The 17,520-nt window shown below is 34.5% G+C and overlaps 1 protein-coding gene and 1 non-coding gene across 9 annotated transcripts in view; both read left to right on the top strand.

Moving 5' to 3' along the window:
- LRRC7 (leucine rich repeat containing 7) overlaps positions 1-17,520 on the top strand; it is a 559,049-nt gene that overhangs the window by 509,591 nt on the left and 31,938 nt on the right. For all 8 annotated transcript variants that reach the window (XM_032301472.1, XM_032301475.1, XM_032301471.1 and 5 more), the window contains one exon: positions 8,256-8,348. In XM_032301472.1, coding sequence (XP_032157363.1) covers positions 8,256-8,348 — 93 coding nt within the window. The remainder of the gene's footprint in view (positions 1-8,255; positions 8,349-17,520) is intronic.
- Positions 7,868-8,012, top strand: LOC116568295. The gene has a single exon (XR_004276537.1). It is a non-coding gene; the product is annotated as a U4 spliceosomal RNA (small nuclear RNA).

Raw genomic sequence — 17,520 nt, 5'->3', positions numbered from 1 at the left:
AGTTTTTTAAGAGTCCTAATGATACAATTCTACACACACACACACACACACACAGTTAAGTCTGGCTCTGTGAGTATAGACATAGGCAACAGAAGTAGAAATACAACATTTTAAGAATTTAAATATCAGAGGAAACTTCACGGTTATCAGTCCCAACTTCCCTAATCTTCAAATAGAAAAGCAAGTAAAGCAAAATAAAACAAAAGAGAGAGAGAGCCTGAAAAAGTTTATGAATATCACTCTCATGATGAAAATATTGCCTGTATTTTTTACTTTCCTAAGTTATATTTCTTTTAAAAACAAACCTCTTGAATATGTGTGTGCATCCACACATTAAGGACTTTTATCCCACATTTAACAAGGAAAAAATAGATAAGAATATTTAAAATATTTTATTTTATTATATTTTTATTTAATTTTATTTTTTCAGTGTTCCAAGATTCATTGTTTAGGCACCACACCCAGTGCTCCACGCAATACGGAGCACTAAAGAAATATTTTAAAGCTATATGGTTTCAAATGAAAATTATAGAGTAGTGACTGAAGTGCAAAGACCAAGGAAGTCACTGAAAAATTTCTAATATGGGCTCAGTCATTTAAATCAAGACACGCTATTTTAATAAGGCATTTCTAGTGCTGCAACAAAAGAGCCATAAAGAGGAAAACAGAGTTTTCTTCAATGATCACAACAATGTTAATTTGGTCAAGTACATACATTTCCCATCTTACAATGGTTTCACTAAGATTTTTAAACTTAACGATGGTGCAAAGGCAAGACACATTCAGTAAAAAACTGTACTTCAAATTTTGAATTTTGATCTGTTCCTGGACTAGTGAGACACAGTTGAGAACTCTCTCAGATGCTGGGCAGTGGCAGCGAGCTGCGGCTCCCAGTCAGCCCCAGGATCACAGAGGTAAACACCAATGCACTTATAATCGTCCTGTACCCTTGCCACCATTCTGTTTCTCACTTTTAGTACAGCATTCAATAAATTTCATGAGATACTCCACACTTTAGTATAGAATGGGTTTTGTATTAGATGATTTGGCCCGACTGCAGGCTAATGTAAGTGTTCTGAGCACATATAAATTGGGCTAGGCTAAGCTATGGTGTTCAGTAAGTTAGGTGTATTCAAAACATTTTGACTTATAATATTTTCAAGATATGTTGGGTTTGTTGGCCTAGAATCCCATTGTAAGTCAAGGAAGATCTGTACAATATGGAAAAAAACTAAATTGTTCACAATTTTTAAGTGCAAAGAGACATTATAAACATAGTACAGAGAGATTACACAGCATGACGAAGCACACTAATTTCTATTAAAGTTAGGAGATTTTACATTTAAAAAAATGTAATCACTTATTGCAGTGCTATAGTTGAAAAAATATCCAATTACAAAGAATACATTTTTAATTTAAGGAAAAGAAGTCTGAATGAAAATAAGAAAAGAAAGGGCAGTTAGTGTCTGTTATACTATGTATAGGATAAGTAGCCCTCCCCCACCGATTCACAGGGGATGTGTTCCAATTCCCCCAGTGAACGCCTGAAAACCATGGATAATATGGAACTCTCTATATGCTATTTTTCCCATACACACAAACCTATGATAAAGTTTAATTTATAAATTAAGCATGGTAAGAGATTAACCACAATAACAAACAACAAAATAGAACAATTATAACAATACACTGTTATAAAAGTTATGTTAATGGGAATGTGCACCATATTATGCAACCAGAATGTAATATTTAAACAGATTCATTATTCTAAAAAGAAACTTTGTATTCAATAACAGTAACTTTCCATACTCCCTTCCCTTCATTTCCCCCAGCCCTAGACAATGGCTCATCTACTTTGTGTCTCTATACATTTGCCTCTCCTGTGTATTTAATATAAATGAGATTATACAATATGTGAGGGTTTTTTGGACTAATTTTAATTAACATAATGTGCTAAGTGTAGAATGTATTACTAATTCATTCCTTTGCATTGCCAAATAACATTCCATGATATGGATATACCACAAAGTGTTTATCCATCAGTTTATGTACTTTTGGATTATTTCCACTTCACGGCCATTATGAATAATATTGCTATGAACATTCATATACAAGTCTGTGAAAAGGTAGTTTTATGGGGGGGGTAGGTTTTTTTGGAGGGGTAGTTACTTAGGAATGAAATTGCTTGGTAAAATGGTGATTATATTTGTAATTTTGAGAAGCTTCTAAACCTCTGCCTATGGTGGATGCCACATATTATGTTCCCACCAGCAATGTGGTATCTAATTTCTTCACAGTCTTACCATTATTTATTGTCTGTCTTTTTTTATTATGGCCACCCTATAAAGTAGTATGTCATAATGATTTTAATGTACATTTTTTCAATAATTAATGATGTTGAGTGCCTTTTCATGCATTTATTAGCCATTCATATGTCTTCTTTGGATAAATGTCTATTAAAAATTTTCACCCATTTTTTATACTTTTTTTAAAAGTACTTGTTCATTTATTTGAGAGAGAGAGAGAGAGAAAGAGCAGGAGGAAGAGGGAGAGGGGAAGAGAATCTGTAGCAGACTCCACACTGAGCAGAGAGCCCAGTGCAGGGCTCAATCTTACAACCCTGAGATCATGACCTGAGCTGAAACCAAGAGTCAGACGCTTATCTGACTGAGCCACCCAGTGCTCCAGCCCATTCTTTAATTAAGTTATTTGGGTTTTCAATTTCTGAACTTTAAGGGTTATTCATATATTCTGGATATAAGACCCTAATCATATATATTATTTGCAAATATTTTTTTCCCATTCCTTGAGTTGTCTTTTCAAATTCTTGGTAGTCTCCTTTGAAGCATCAGAGTTTTTAATTTTTATAAAATCAATCAATCATTTTATCATACTTGGTTTCATATGTAAGAAATCATCACCTAATTTAAGATCATAGAGACTTACTCTTGTATTTCTTCTTTGAGTTTTGTAGTTTTCACTCTTACATTTCAGTCTCTGATTTAGTTTGAGTTCATTTTTGTGTATGGTGTGAGGTAGGGAAAAAAGTCATTATTTTGTATGTGGATATCCAGTTGTCCCTGTACCATTTGTTGAAAAAACGATTCTTTCTTCAGTGAATTACCTTGGACCTTTTGTTGAAGATCTACTGGCCATAAATTTTGGGGTTTATTTCTAGACTCTCAATTTTATTTCATAGATCTATACATTTACCCTTATGCCATCTTGTTGTTTCTTGATCTTATAAAGACCCATCTACCTTCAGGGCATTTAAAATCATTGACTTTCTGGGCTGGCAGTTTTCTCATGTTTCTTTTTAACTGTTGCATGATCCTTTACATTATTTGTATTTCTGCTAAAATGTCACTTGAGTATTTGAAATACCATTTCTTGGCTATTCTTCCTAAAACAGTTCCACTCTTCTGATCCACCACTCTCTACTACCTTTTTTGCTTTATTTTTTTCACAGTTCATCTCACTATCTGAAATTACTTCTTGTTTACATGTTTAATATGTCTTCTCATTAGAATGTAAGTTCCATGACAGCAAGGATATTTTATCTGTCTGACAAGGTACCTGGCTCTTAGTAGGAAATCAGTAAATATTTGGGGAATAAAGGTGTTAATAATGATTTCTATAACAATTTTCATTTTCAAAGCTGTAATGGTTTTTCCAAGCAGTTAATTACATAATTGGAGCATGCCATTGAACAACTGGCATACTTTCTAACAGCTCGTGACATATTTTAAGAAGGAGCCATTATATACCTTTGACAAAGCATATTTGAAAGTATCTTTTGTCATATATGCACATAGTTAAAAAATAAAAGTTGAGTGCTAACCATGTGTCAGCCATTGTCCTAGAACATCAATGAAGAGATAACATAATAGATATGATTAATACAGGTGATCCAAGTGTCCTACTTGCATAAAAATCCATGTGGATCTGGATACGTCTTCACTAATACTCTCTGGTAATACTCTCAGGAGTCAGGCACAGAAATGGCCTCAGAAGCTTAATATACTTGATGATAAAGTTCCTTCTTGATGCTTCAACAATTAACAACCCTCTAGTAGGTCAAAACCTCACCTTGAATTTCAATCAGTACAGAATTTTTGAGATTCTGCCTACTTCACTTCCCAAAAAGATTTTCCACAACCAACTATATTTTGGTTTTTTTTTTTAAGTAAAAGACAAGAAAAGTCAATTGTTTTATAACAAATAAGCAAGTGTCCCCTTGAATTTTTACCAAGCAGCCCTCTTGATTATAAGTGACTCAACCTAATAAGACTTAAGCAAAAAAAAAAAAAAAAAAAAAAGGAGGAGGGCATGAATACATACTAAGCTAAAACTACAGGAATGGGCAAGCTTCAGATGAGGCTTAAAGTGGGCTCATGACCTCTCTATGGGTTGGTTCCTGTCTCAAAAAAGGCTTTCTCCTCATGGTAGTTTTTAAAACTAGCAGGAGTGAGCAAGATTCTCTTTCCTGGAAATCATAGTAGGCATCTCATTACTCCTTTTTGATTGGATTACCTGCCCATCTTGTAAACATTCACATTTCTAGGGGTTACAGTGCTTTTTTTGAGGCCTAGATAACATGATTCACCTAAAGTATATAGGCTGAGAATAAAGAAGTTGGTGAGTTATTCAGAGAGAAATTAAGGTTATAGCTACCAGAATTAGGATGAGTGGATCTTGGACAGCAAAAACAAAGGTATCCATTAAAAGCTTTTACACACACTCCTAGGAAAGATAATGATAATTAGAACATATCATAGGACATCAATTCATTACAGCACCACCAAATATTTTTCTGCAGTGCAATTCCCTAATTCTGATCCTAATCCTAATTCCTCCCAACACATACACACTCACACACACAAACACGTAAGTTGTTCGTATGTGCACATGTACACACAAGAGCTACCATTTCCTTTATTCTTGCCACTAGGTTGTAGAGCATTGCAAGACCATATTACTACCTTCAAGAGATTATAGGTTATGACTTCACAGGGCCTCGCTGCTACATAACAACCCATTTTATCGTAGACCTCTCTAAAATAAGACCCAGTATTTTAATAGAGCAAGACTGACACGGACCAGAAGCATGAAGTCAAGTCAGATGATGGAAGCAGACTCTCAAAGAAGCAAATACACCCTTGACTTCCAGCCCATTATTTGTATATTCAGCCAGAAACTTCATTCCTTGATATCAGTATCTTAATAGAACATTGAAATGCTGATTTTCGTTACATAAGCTATTTATTAGCCTCTTAGTTCTGACCTTTTGCTAGAACACTGCATTTCCTCTTTGATAATTCTCATTAGTTTTTGACTGCTTCTTGGCTGTGAGCTATTCTCTCCTCTTACATTTTATGGCCCCGTTACCAGGCAGGTAGAACTCCTTATATGTGAGATGAATACGCTTTGTGACATGCTTTATGGGACACAGCGATCACAACACAACCTATTAGCCATACCATAGCATGCCCAAGGGCGGTCTAGCTTCAGATCAGAATTTATGGTTGTTTGTCACATTTATAAAACCACAGTGTCATCTTTATTATTTCTATTATTAAAAAATATATTGAGGCCGTTCTTCACATACTTGGCACATACGAAATTTGTTTCCCTTAGATTTTTAGTGCCTTCCAGATTGACAATAATATAAAATAGATATAGTCAGTGCCTTGAAAGAGAAGTACTAAAAAGTACTCTCAGCAATTTAATTTGTAAATAAAATCTGTTGCATACATTTCCTTTCAGGTTTTAGAGTGGCCTGGGGAAAACCAGAAGTGTATATACTTTCCACATATTTCATTTGCAATATAAAATTTTCACATTAGAAAGATATAACCCAAATTTCAAATAATTTAATTGGAAACATGTAGGGGAAGCACAAAGGTAAAATGTTTAAACCATATTAGTTCCTTCCTTACTATTTTCTAATTAACCACTAATAACAAAAAAGGATACAAGGTAAATTGGTATATTAAATAAAACTAAAATATTCCTTTGAGCTATATCAAGCTATTTTATGTTCATATCCACAGATGGTGATCCATGTAAGTACAAAACTATTATAAACTGTTGTTGCTATTACCCTATGATAACTAGTTTTAACAAACGTAGCTCAATTAAAGTAAAAGTTATAATTAAACATACCTTTAAAATAAAAATATGGGAAAGTACTTATGGTAATTGCAGTTACCCATAATTTAGGAACTATTCATTAAAGACTCTACCATAAAAATCCCATTAGTGGATAGTGTTTTGCCCTTGTGTTGCAAGTGAACTATGTAATAGTTAAACATTACATTTATTATTAAGAAATATGACAGTAAATTAAGGATAGTCTCATTAAGTGGCCAAACCTAATTAATCCAGTTCCCAGTGACTCTTAATATATGCTAATTAAGCCAGGAACAGTACTCAAATTTGCCTTGGACTATCTAAAGGTAGGGATTAAAGGTATCTTGAAAATAAAAATATAGAGAGCATCTAGACATTTACATTTGTCCACAAGGAAAGTAATAGTCTAACTAAGCAAGATTGCTGGGGAAGACATTACACTACCTAAGAAAGTAAACATCTACAATCACCTTTAAGAACTTTCTCAGTATATGTTTATATAAATACAAAATATATGTGAATGTATTTCTTTAGATTATTTTTCTTAACTCTTTATTAATCTTTGGCCTGCTAATATCTGGTAAGACTTGGTTCACCTAGTTCCAGTATTTATTCTGTACCTAAAAGTTTAAAAATCTTTCTTTCTTTCCTGCCTTTTTTCTTTCTTTTCTTTTCCCTTCTTTTCTCTTTTCTTTCTTTTTTTCTTTCTTTCTTTCTGTAACCAAAATGTCTGCACCCACTAGAGTCCCAAGTCTTTCAATCATCTCAGGTCACCCCATCCTCCTTTACCTGGAAAGCTAGCATTTTCTCCATGGTCCTCATACATATCCCAGCTCAGGATCATCAACAATTCCTAGGTTTGGGGGCACCTGGGTGACTCAGTCAGTTGAGTCTGTCTTTGGCTCAGGTCATGATTCCAAGGCCCTGGGATAGAATTTCCCATCAGGCTTCTTGCTCAGTGGGGAGCCTGCTTCTCCCTCTGCCTGCCACTACCCCCTGCTTGTGCATTTGTGCACACACTCTCTTTCTCTCTCTCTTTTTCGCTGACAAATAAATAAAATCTTAGGGGGGAAAAAAAAAAAGTGCATTCCTAGGTTTGCTGTCATCTCTCTAGATCATTCCTGGCAATGACTTCCCTTCTGCTGAATTCTTGATCTGCATTCACTCTTACAATAGCTTCGTCTATACTACAGCCTTAGTGTGACATGGACCTACTCCCATGCCGTCGTTTCCCCATCGGTCTTAACGCACAAGGCTCTTGTGTTTAACAGATTTTCAACGATGGTTTAGGGTTTGGGGAGATAATACAGCACAGAATACTAGAATATTAGCCCTCACAGTCCTAAATCCTTAACTATTCCTTGTCTGTTTCTCCATAGTCTTGACCTCTTTCTGTTTTCAGTGTTCTCTGTCTTCCAAGGCTTCTAACTGCCTCTCCAGGAGCTGGTGACAAACTCAAAACTTCTATTACTGGATATTTCATTTTCTCACTGTTCCACCCTCACTTGAGCTCTGATCAAAAGTTCTCCCCTTTCTTAAAATAAGAGCCCTGCTATTTCCAAACAACAGAATCACCTACCAAGGAGATGAATTGTGCTACTCTCCTAGCAAGCAGTAGCAACTTATTTAAACAGCCATATTTTCCCTCACTGAACATTTGCAAATTTTCTTTCAGTTATTCATACGGTCTCTTCTACTTGGTCAGAATATATGTGCATTTAAAGTAGGTAACTGAAGCTTTGCGCAGTGGCAGTATCGTAGCCAATGAGGTTTATCCGAGGCACGATTATTGCTAATTAAAGTAGGTAACTGAAATAATGCATAATTTTATTATTGTTATAATGATAGCTTTTCATTTTTTAAAAACTGCTAATCAAAGTGCATTTCTACCCACAATAATGAGTAAGTAGTAATATTTGCTTGCCCAGGTAATTTCAGGTTATTTCAGTCACGACTTATGCCTATAGAAGCACTAAGTACTTTGTCTTTTGTGTACTGAGATAATATAGACTAACCTTGGGAACTTAAAGTGAAATGTGGATCTTTTATACTGTGAGGCAGTTATTTGAAAATATTTAGCTTTCATATGTATTTGATCACTTTTTTGTATTTTTTTTATATAGTTTTGTGTGAGAATAGAAAAAAATCCTGGCCTTGGATTTAGTATCAGTGGTGGAATTAGCGGACAAGGAAATCCATTTAAACCTTCTGACAAGGTAAGAAGTGACTTTCTTATTGATGGTTTTAATTAGAAAAACACTGTCTTTTACTGCAGAAAAAAAAGGTCAGAAAAAAATGTACTGGGCTTTAATAAAATAGTTAATTATGAAGCCAATCAGATACACTTTCAGCACACGGGAAAAAATTCACTGCAGTGCTTGACAAATCCTAAGAATAGGGGGAAAAAAATCAGCATTCTCTTTCAAAGGAAAGTTGTTTGTTTTTGGTTTTTTTGCTTTTTGTTTTGCTCATAATCGTATATATTTTTAAAGAAAACTATAGTCTGAAAAACAATCTGAGGGGTTTGAAGTGGCGGGGGTGTGGGAGGTTGGGGTACCAGGTGGTGGGTATTATAGAGGGCACGGATTGCATGGAGCACTGGGTGTGGTGAAAAAATAATGAATACTGTTTTTCTGAAAATAAATAAATTGAAAAAAATAAAATGGGAATCAACATTAAAAAAAAAAAAAGAAACACACACAAAAAATAAAGAAAACTATATATGCAATTTATAACAAGTTGTTTCCAAAAGTTCCTTGTAGATCAGTTATCCGGGAAAATGTTTCCTCATGGTAACAGAATGATTAAATAATGCTTTATTGCCAGGGCCAGCTGACTGAAATCTCTTTAAGTAATTATGTTGATAAAATATTTCACTAATAGAAGTATAGAACTGAAAGACCACAGAAAACAAACATTCTATGGGAAAATCAAAGTTAGCCATGGAGGATAATTAAAGGCATCCTCTCATGCTTACCTGTTTCTCAAACCATGGGTAAAAGGTCACCACCACCTCCACGCTGAACACCCAACATGTGCCCATACTGACATCTGGCCTGTCTGATCCCACTGTGGACCTGGACTACCTGACTTTTTTATTTAAAAAAATTTATCCCGAGTTTTATAACCTACCCTGCTACCATCAGTGTTTAATGCTCTCAGCTTTGAATCAATTAGTAATTATAATTTGATAATAATTGAAACTATATGCTTTTGACCTCATCAAATGTATTTGCATGAAGTGACATCGCAAAACTTTGGGATAATGAAAAAAGACAGAAATTAGATATGAGTAAAACCTCCACAGGTTCTCAATTTACTTTTGAATTACAACCTGGGACAGATTCTTTCAACTTATCACTATTATAAAAAATAACCCACACATCAATTTCTGATCATGAAACCTCATTCTGAAAACACGTGGGTGTCCCTACTCTGGAGATTTCTATAACCTGAAACAGAGCCTTTAATCCCTTATTTTCCTCTACTTCTTCCCAATATTCTTGTTTTCTCACATTCTTTATGCCCTTCTTCCTTTCCTTTCTGGAAAAGAAGAAGAGCGGACTAGAAGGTAGAATTTTTCACACCATACATATTTAGAGGGTAGGGACTAGAAAGAAATCCCCAGTGGCTATAGATGGAAGTACCTTTGGTCAGCTGGTTGGTTGGAGCAGCTATTCTACAAAGAAATGTGCATGAGGCAGCCTTACATAATTAGGGGAATGCCAGTTAGCAATGTCTATTCATAAATGACTAGTGTCTTTCTATTTTGAAATGATGTTGAAGATAACCATTGATATAGTAGAATTAAAGTATTCATGGTTTTGTAGGATCAAGTGTTTATTTAATTTTAAACAAATTATCAGTATAGTTTAAGACAAAAAGTATGAAAATTCAAAATTATCAGAAATATATGATGGTATTTTTAAAAGCCTCAAATCATTATGTTTTATTCATCTTGACCCTTCTCTTTTTCTCCGGTGTCACATTTTCTCCACCAAGTTCTTTCAATGAGAAGTTAATAATCATATCATTCTTAAGATAGTTAAAATCCAAAAGACATGTTTTCTCTCCTTTCTCACCAGCAAATACAACTTTTCATTTTATTTTTGGAAGGCACAGGATAATAAATGTTTAAACTAAGGATGAACAGATTGCTAAATAGTCAAGAAGTCTGAATGCTACTGCTTTTCTGCTGCTATTTTCAACTCAAGGAGATAATAAATAGAAGGTTTTAAAATTATTGCCTGTAATTCTTCCACTCTGACAAATATGAACGTTTTAGAACTATTAACTTAATTTCACATTTGTAACATTTTAATGACTCTAGTGAGACTGAACTGTTTCTATGATATTATAATTTGCTCTTTTGCTTAAATGCAATAGATATAAAGCTTGAATTGATGATGTGTCCACTGAAAGATTTCCCCTCAAAAGCACTTTCCTTCACCTGATTACTCTCTAAAACACACTTCACAATCTAAAAAGTGAATCTCTATTATTGCAAAATTGATGAGAGTAATTAAAAATTGCAAATCTGCAGAAGACTCTAAAGATTGCTCTTAATTGATTGACCACTTTTGATGTAATGGCAAACATAGGGTGGATATTTAGTTAAAAGTGTACAGAGGATCTGAAGACCTTGGGTCTGACAATTATTACAAGAACTCAATTCACTCACAAGGAAAGGGATTAATCTCTTGGAAATTCAGTTGCATTTCTTTAGCCCCATGTCCCATTCATTTAGCCATTGCATAAAATTTAGAGTAGAATCCGGTACCTAAACTAACCAAAAATGCCAAAAAGGAAGAAAATAAAAATGAACTTTAAAAATACTCCTCTTTCCACTGCTGAAAAAGAGACTGTTTTTTGTTTTTTGTTTTTTCATGAGTTGGCTAATTTACAGCTGAGGGTGAGAAAAACCAAATTAAACAGATTTTTAAAATGAACAGATACTATCTGAGTCAGAGTTGGATGTTTTATAAGGAGTCCCAGTCAAGCAAAAGCTTAAACTTTAATATGATACATATTCTCTTCCACCAAACAACTCATGGGTTACTATATTCTCAGAAGCACACTATATTATTTTACGTACTGCTCATGAATGTTTGAATGCTTTGTAAAATTCTAGATAACTGAATGTCTTTGAGGCATTCAGGACTTTATATATAAAGTAACCAGTAGATTTATCCCATCCTCTTCATTATGATTGATGAGAACCACCATTTCACCAAATGCCAAGGACCATTGTGAGATAGGATCCAAACTGATTACCTGCTATGTCGTCAGACAGAGAAAACATGAAGTACAAAGTAGTCATCCTAAAAGGCTGGGAGTCTAGGAATGAGGCAAAAGTGAGTTGTATCATTCATCTGGCAGAAGTTCCCATTTAAATTCTGGGGTAGCATGAGATTATGCAGAAAACACTTAAGACAGTCCAAAAGTTAACTGAGACTTTAGAGGGAAGTCAGGATTAAGCCAGACATGGGGACTGTTTTATACTGGACTTTGAGAGCTTCTAACAGCATCTGGTCTTACAAACTTAACTACTCTCAAAGACTCGGAGGTTGTCTTAATTGAATATGGTCTTCTGGGACTATATTGATGGAACATAGTCCTGCAGCTTATGTCATTGACAGAACAAGGTTAAATAATTGAACAGACCTATTCACTTGCCATGGAGTTCATTATTTTGGGTTCACTGCCAGGTGAAAACTGCTTTTACATACTTGGAAAGGGAAAATGACAGAGAACCAGAGGAATATGGTCCTATGTAATGCTTGCTTCTGCCCTCCAATAAAGTGGTTGGAAGCCATGATCTGTTCTATTATCATAGGAAACATTGCTGTCAGGAAAACCATATGCTAGAGAGAGATGAAAGATTTTAATCTAACATATCTGATGATAATAATAACAGTAATAAAGATAATAGCCTTTTATTGAGTGTCTATAATGTGCTGGTCACTCTATTAGGCTCTTTACATGCTTATCTGATCTTCATAACAACTTGTGTTAGTTGAGTATTACTAGCCCTCATTTTGCTGAGGCCCAGAGGGGTTAATTAACTTGTCCAAGGTCATTTAGGTGATCTGTGGCAGGCAAGATTTGAACACAAATTGATCTGACTCTAAATCCTCTTCTCTTAATAAACACTCTGATGTACGCCTCTATCTGCAAATGCCACTTAGCAGAAGAGCCACATGATAAATTTATACCCTGTAGAGTTGAGACTAATATGATATTCTAATATTGAAAGTATTACAAAATCCTCTAATTAGTCATAGTCTAGATATTTGTTTCAACAAGTCCTTGGAAGTCAGCATGTATTCTCTATTGAATCTAGATAATTAGAACAGCACTGTACACAGTGGATTACTAAGCAATTACATAACTTTTGGACTAAGGTATCATTATAGTTGTGATTTTGCCAATGGAATAAACCACAAAATCTTTGCCCATTTTTAAATGTTCATGGAATAATAATCCATGTTTACTAAATTCAAATAATTAAGCAATGCAATTTCCAGCCCATGTTGTTAGAAAGAAGAGACTGGATTAAATGGATGACTGATACCATGTTATTGTAGTGACTTCAAAAGTCAGCCCAAGACCCTGAAGATGAGTGGATTTTTAATGATGCATTCACATAGCTCATCTTTCAGAGACTGATAGCCCTCCTTGTCTCATTTAAGGAGAAAAGACTAAGCTCCTAAAGCTTAAAGATATAAAAAAGGGGCACCTGGGTGGCTCAGTTGGTTGAGCTTCTGCCTTTGGCTCAGGTCATGATCTTGGATCAAGCCCCACGTTGGGTCCCCTGCTCTCTAGGGAGCCTATTTCTCCCTCTCCCTCTGCCTGCCTCTCCCTCTTCTTGTGAACTCTCTCTCTCTCTCTCTGTCAAAAGATGGGTAAAATCTTTTAAAAAAAAGATATCAAAGAAAACTCATAGACCCTTTCCCTATATGCTCTAAAAGTACAGTACTGAACAGTCCCATGAACAATTATCTAGTCATAATATCAAAATAAAATCCATGTTATGGATATCCTCAAAACACTGGACATCAGGAAATATATATACTGGGGCATTGAGACTGAACAATCACCAATTCTCCACAGTTTGAACATAATAACTACATTCAGCAGATGCCATATTTTTCCTGATTTGACCAATCTGCATGTAGACACAGAAATGATAGGAGAATAAATCCATGTTCTTAAAATTTTTAAGCGTCTTTGCCTACAGTACAGGTAAAATCCCTAGCACAGGAAAAATACTAGAACCATGGCAAATGTAAAATATAACTGCCAATAAACCCTAAGTAAATGCCCTGGAATTTAGAATACCTTACTCTATTTTATCCGATATGACTTCTAAAAGATTGACTCCAGATGCCAGAACAGCCTGCAGACAGGACTTAAACATCTTTACACCCTTACTTCCTCACCTAGAAAAACAATGGGACTTTTTCTTTGTGTGGAGATGGGTATTGCATCAAATAAAAGTTTATATGTTGTATATGATTAATATCAAGAGAAGAAGGACTAGATGTTGGGAATCAAAGCATTTACTTGATACCTTTACCCAGGAATAATAACAGCCAGAGGACGCTTGGCAGTGTTAAGTCAGAAAAGCACAGGAATAATCTTCCAGGTTTGCTCAGCCTTGTGCCATTGGGTAATTGGCAGAAGATATGTTTTTAACTTACAAAAAAGTACATGCGACATGTCTATTTCTTGTCATGTGTTCTTCATAGATATAAAAATCAAGAATAGCAAACACATTTGTCTAGAACTCCACACGGCATATGATTTATATTTACTGCATAATTATTAAACTGCATGTAACACATTTCCTTTATTTTGTACATCTACCAGATACATATGATTTATTTTCTAGATTTAGAAATTAACTTTATACTATAACTTATATACCTGTCCGATCCTTAATTCTACTTCAAGTGATTATGTAATGCAAAGTAATTTGAAGACTCAACAAATTATGTGAAAGTAACAGTCAGGAGCAAGGGATAGAAATAATTCTGTTTACATACTGCATTTTGGACTAAGGAAGGATTAAATCGTCTTTTTTTTAGATATAAAACCAAATTTTTATTTTCTAATCTTTTTTATTTTCTTTCTTTTTGTGTGTGTGGGGGGGGAGGGGCAGAGGGAGAAGAAGAGAAAGAATCTTAAGCAGGCTCCAGCATGGAACCCAAGGCAGGGCTGGGTATCACAACCCTGAGATCATGACCTGAGCCAAAATCAAGACTTTGGACTCCTAATTGGCTGAGCTACTCAGGTCCCCAGATATAAAACTAAATTTTTTAAAATAAATACCAAGCATAAATTATTTTACAACATAACTGATTATTTTGGCTGTATCTTAGTCAAATTGTAATTTGAGGTCCAGAGCGCCACTTTGAGGACATTAAAAGTGAAATTTTTTTAAAATAAAAAGTGTATTTTTCCATATTCTGTTCTTTGTGTTGGAAAAAGCTTGAATCTATTCAGAAATATTGATAGAAAAGTAGTCTCCTATCAGTAGGATTCCTACAGGTATTTCACTTAAATGAAACTTTCTAAAGGCATGGCACTGTGCTTTATCCAATAGAACAATGTAGCTTTGAGACATTATAATATAGAGAGACAAGACATGGATTCCACTTCTGAAAGAATATAATAAAACTCAACACAGGCTTGGTTCTTCCCAAAAATATCACTGGGGTATATATGTGAAAAATATAAGGCAATTAAAAAGAACCACTTTAAATAAGAACATTGATTGGAAAGTTTTAATTCAACAATAGATTTAGAAAAATCACTGGAATTAAGATTGCTATCACTTTATGATATTTTATAACAATCAGTAAAATTAAAGCCCAAGTACATAGCTACTACATTAGTAGTTGTACTGGTTGCTAGAGCTGTACATTATTTATTTTCCATCTGCTGCGTCATTTTAGCCATTTAGTAAGGAATAAAGTAAATAAAATATTCAGGCAGAAAATGGTGTGGGAAAAGATTTAGAGATGTCCAAGTTTGCTACTATTTACTGGAAAAGTGCCAGACACTTCTCAATCAAAATATGAAAGCATGTAAAATTAATTCATAAATAATACCTGTGATAACTAACAAGAATTGACAGACCCATCAACGAAAGAAAGTTAATTACTAAGGGTCAAACAGATATTTGGAAAGTCTGAAGTCTTTTTTCCATTTATAAAGTTACTCCAACATGATTTAAGTGGTATTCCAGGGTCTCACAGTATTTCTCTTTTCTTGCTTGAAAAGCTTAGAAACCTACAAGAATTCTTGGAAATGTTATGAGAAATAAAACAGAAAATAAATAAAAAGGAATAGTTACTAGGTCTCTGCCTGTAGCAATACTATCTAAATGTTTTCTACCCACATAATATTTGAGATATGTCTCAAAAATATGTATTTAAAAACAGTATCATCCACTTTTCCTCCATTCCAACCCCAAAGTTATTCTTTGCTGACTCTGACCTCTAAAGAATCACTGGTAAGCAGAATAATAGACTCTACATATCCCTACCAAGCAAGAAGATACCGCAGAGCTTTAACTTTTGTAGTTTGCATTTGTCTAAAGTCGGTTTCCCTTGATGCAAAACTCGAGATGGAGACTGTTATACAAGCAATTAATGGAAGAGCTGTTCTCCAGTGAAATCTTAAAGAAAGGCCCGAGGGCGAGGAAGAAACTGGCCAAAGACACGGGAATTGTGATGGCACAGTGCTCAGGGAGATGAGTAGTTCCACTAGATGTCTCACCTTGAAGAAGAAAACAGCCTTGTGTGCCCCAGTATCAGGGATTGGATGTAGTTATTCCCAGAGAAGAGGCGATGGTATAACCTGCCAAGCATTTCACAGTAAGTAGGCTCTAGCTGATGGTAATTTTCAAGAGACGTGTCAGATATGAGCCATCAGGAACACCTGTAGGATAAGAACACCAATTTGATAAAGAGAATCTGGGTAGGTCCCCAAAAGTGTCTATTATACTATCATGAAAACAGTAGATTTTTTTCATCTTTCAAACTGAAAGCCCCTTAGTACTAGAGATTCCAACATGCTTGCATCTAGGAGAGGCACTGCCTAGAACCTGCATGCTTTCAACCACGGTATCTAACTGAGATCGCCAAAGCAACCGGTATTTCAGTATGGACCCAGAAACTGACTATGTCAGGCTTTTTGCAGTGAGACCCATTTAAATCTGCTTTCAAATCCTTGTCTTTTTTCTGAATAATATTTTTTCTTACAAAAAAAGACACTGCTGTATTCTACAAATAGAGTCCCAGAACACAAATCTGTGTTCTTCGGTAACTAAAGAAAACGTTTGCAAAACTAGATCAGAAGGAACAGGGAAGTTCAGAGTTAACACCCTTAGTTTTCTCTTTGGGTGTGTGAAGAAATCATGTAAACTTAAAGAGCTGATTCTTAAGTTCTGCAAATTCTGACTTCAATTCTCCCTAAGATCCTTCTAATAAATCAGGAGAAAGCCACAGACAGATGAGAATAGATTTCCAGGAGAAACTAAGACAAGTTAACCTGAAAGTTTAAGAACTAAGCAAGAAAATTAAGTTGTAGATCAGAATTTACAGTGTGTTATTTTTTAAGAATAAAAAATTGACTAAAATATTTTAAGTATTTTAAGTATATAATAGTTCTATTTAATTATTTATTTAATTATTTATTCTTATTTAAATTATTATTTGAGTCGTAATATATTTTACATAAAATAGATTATTAAATTTTTAATGTATATTTAAATTTAATATTAAATTTAAATATTAAAATATTTATATTAGAAATTGACTAAAATAATATATTTAAAATATATTTTATTTAAATAATTATTTATTTTTATTACTTAAATTATTATTTAAATAAAGCCAGAATTAGATTAAGCAGTGAGTAGATAATAACAGTTAAGGGTTATTATATGAGCACAAAATTGCAAATATGCATTTGTTTTGTTTTGTTTTGTTTTTATTAACATATAATGTATTATTTATTTCAGGGGTACAGGTCTGTGATTCATCAGTCTCACATAACTCACAATGCCCACCATAGCACATACCCTCCCAAGTGTCCGTGCCTGAGCCACCCTATCCCTCCGACTTCCCTTCCCTCCAGCAACCCTCAGTTTCCTGAGATTGAGTCCCTTATGGTTTGGCTCCCTCTCTGGTTTCATCTTGTTTCATTTTTCCCTCCCTTCCCCTATGATCCTCTGTCTTGCTTCTCAAATTCCTCATATCAGTGAGATCATATGATAATTGCTTCTGCAAATATGCATTTGTTTAATTGCCCTGTCACCTTTACAATATAATTAGTACAGCTATACATGGTCTTAGTAACTAATTCTACTGTCTTGAA

Source organism: Mustela erminea, chromosome 10 (genome assembly GCF_009829155.1).
Source record: "Mustela erminea isolate mMusErm1 chromosome 10, mMusErm1.Pri, whole genome shotgun sequence".
NCBI lineage: Eukaryota > Metazoa > Chordata > Mammalia > Carnivora > Mustelidae > Mustela > Mustela erminea.
Note: the sequence above shows the minus strand (reverse complement) of the source record. Positions and strands in the feature narration are given on the sequence as shown.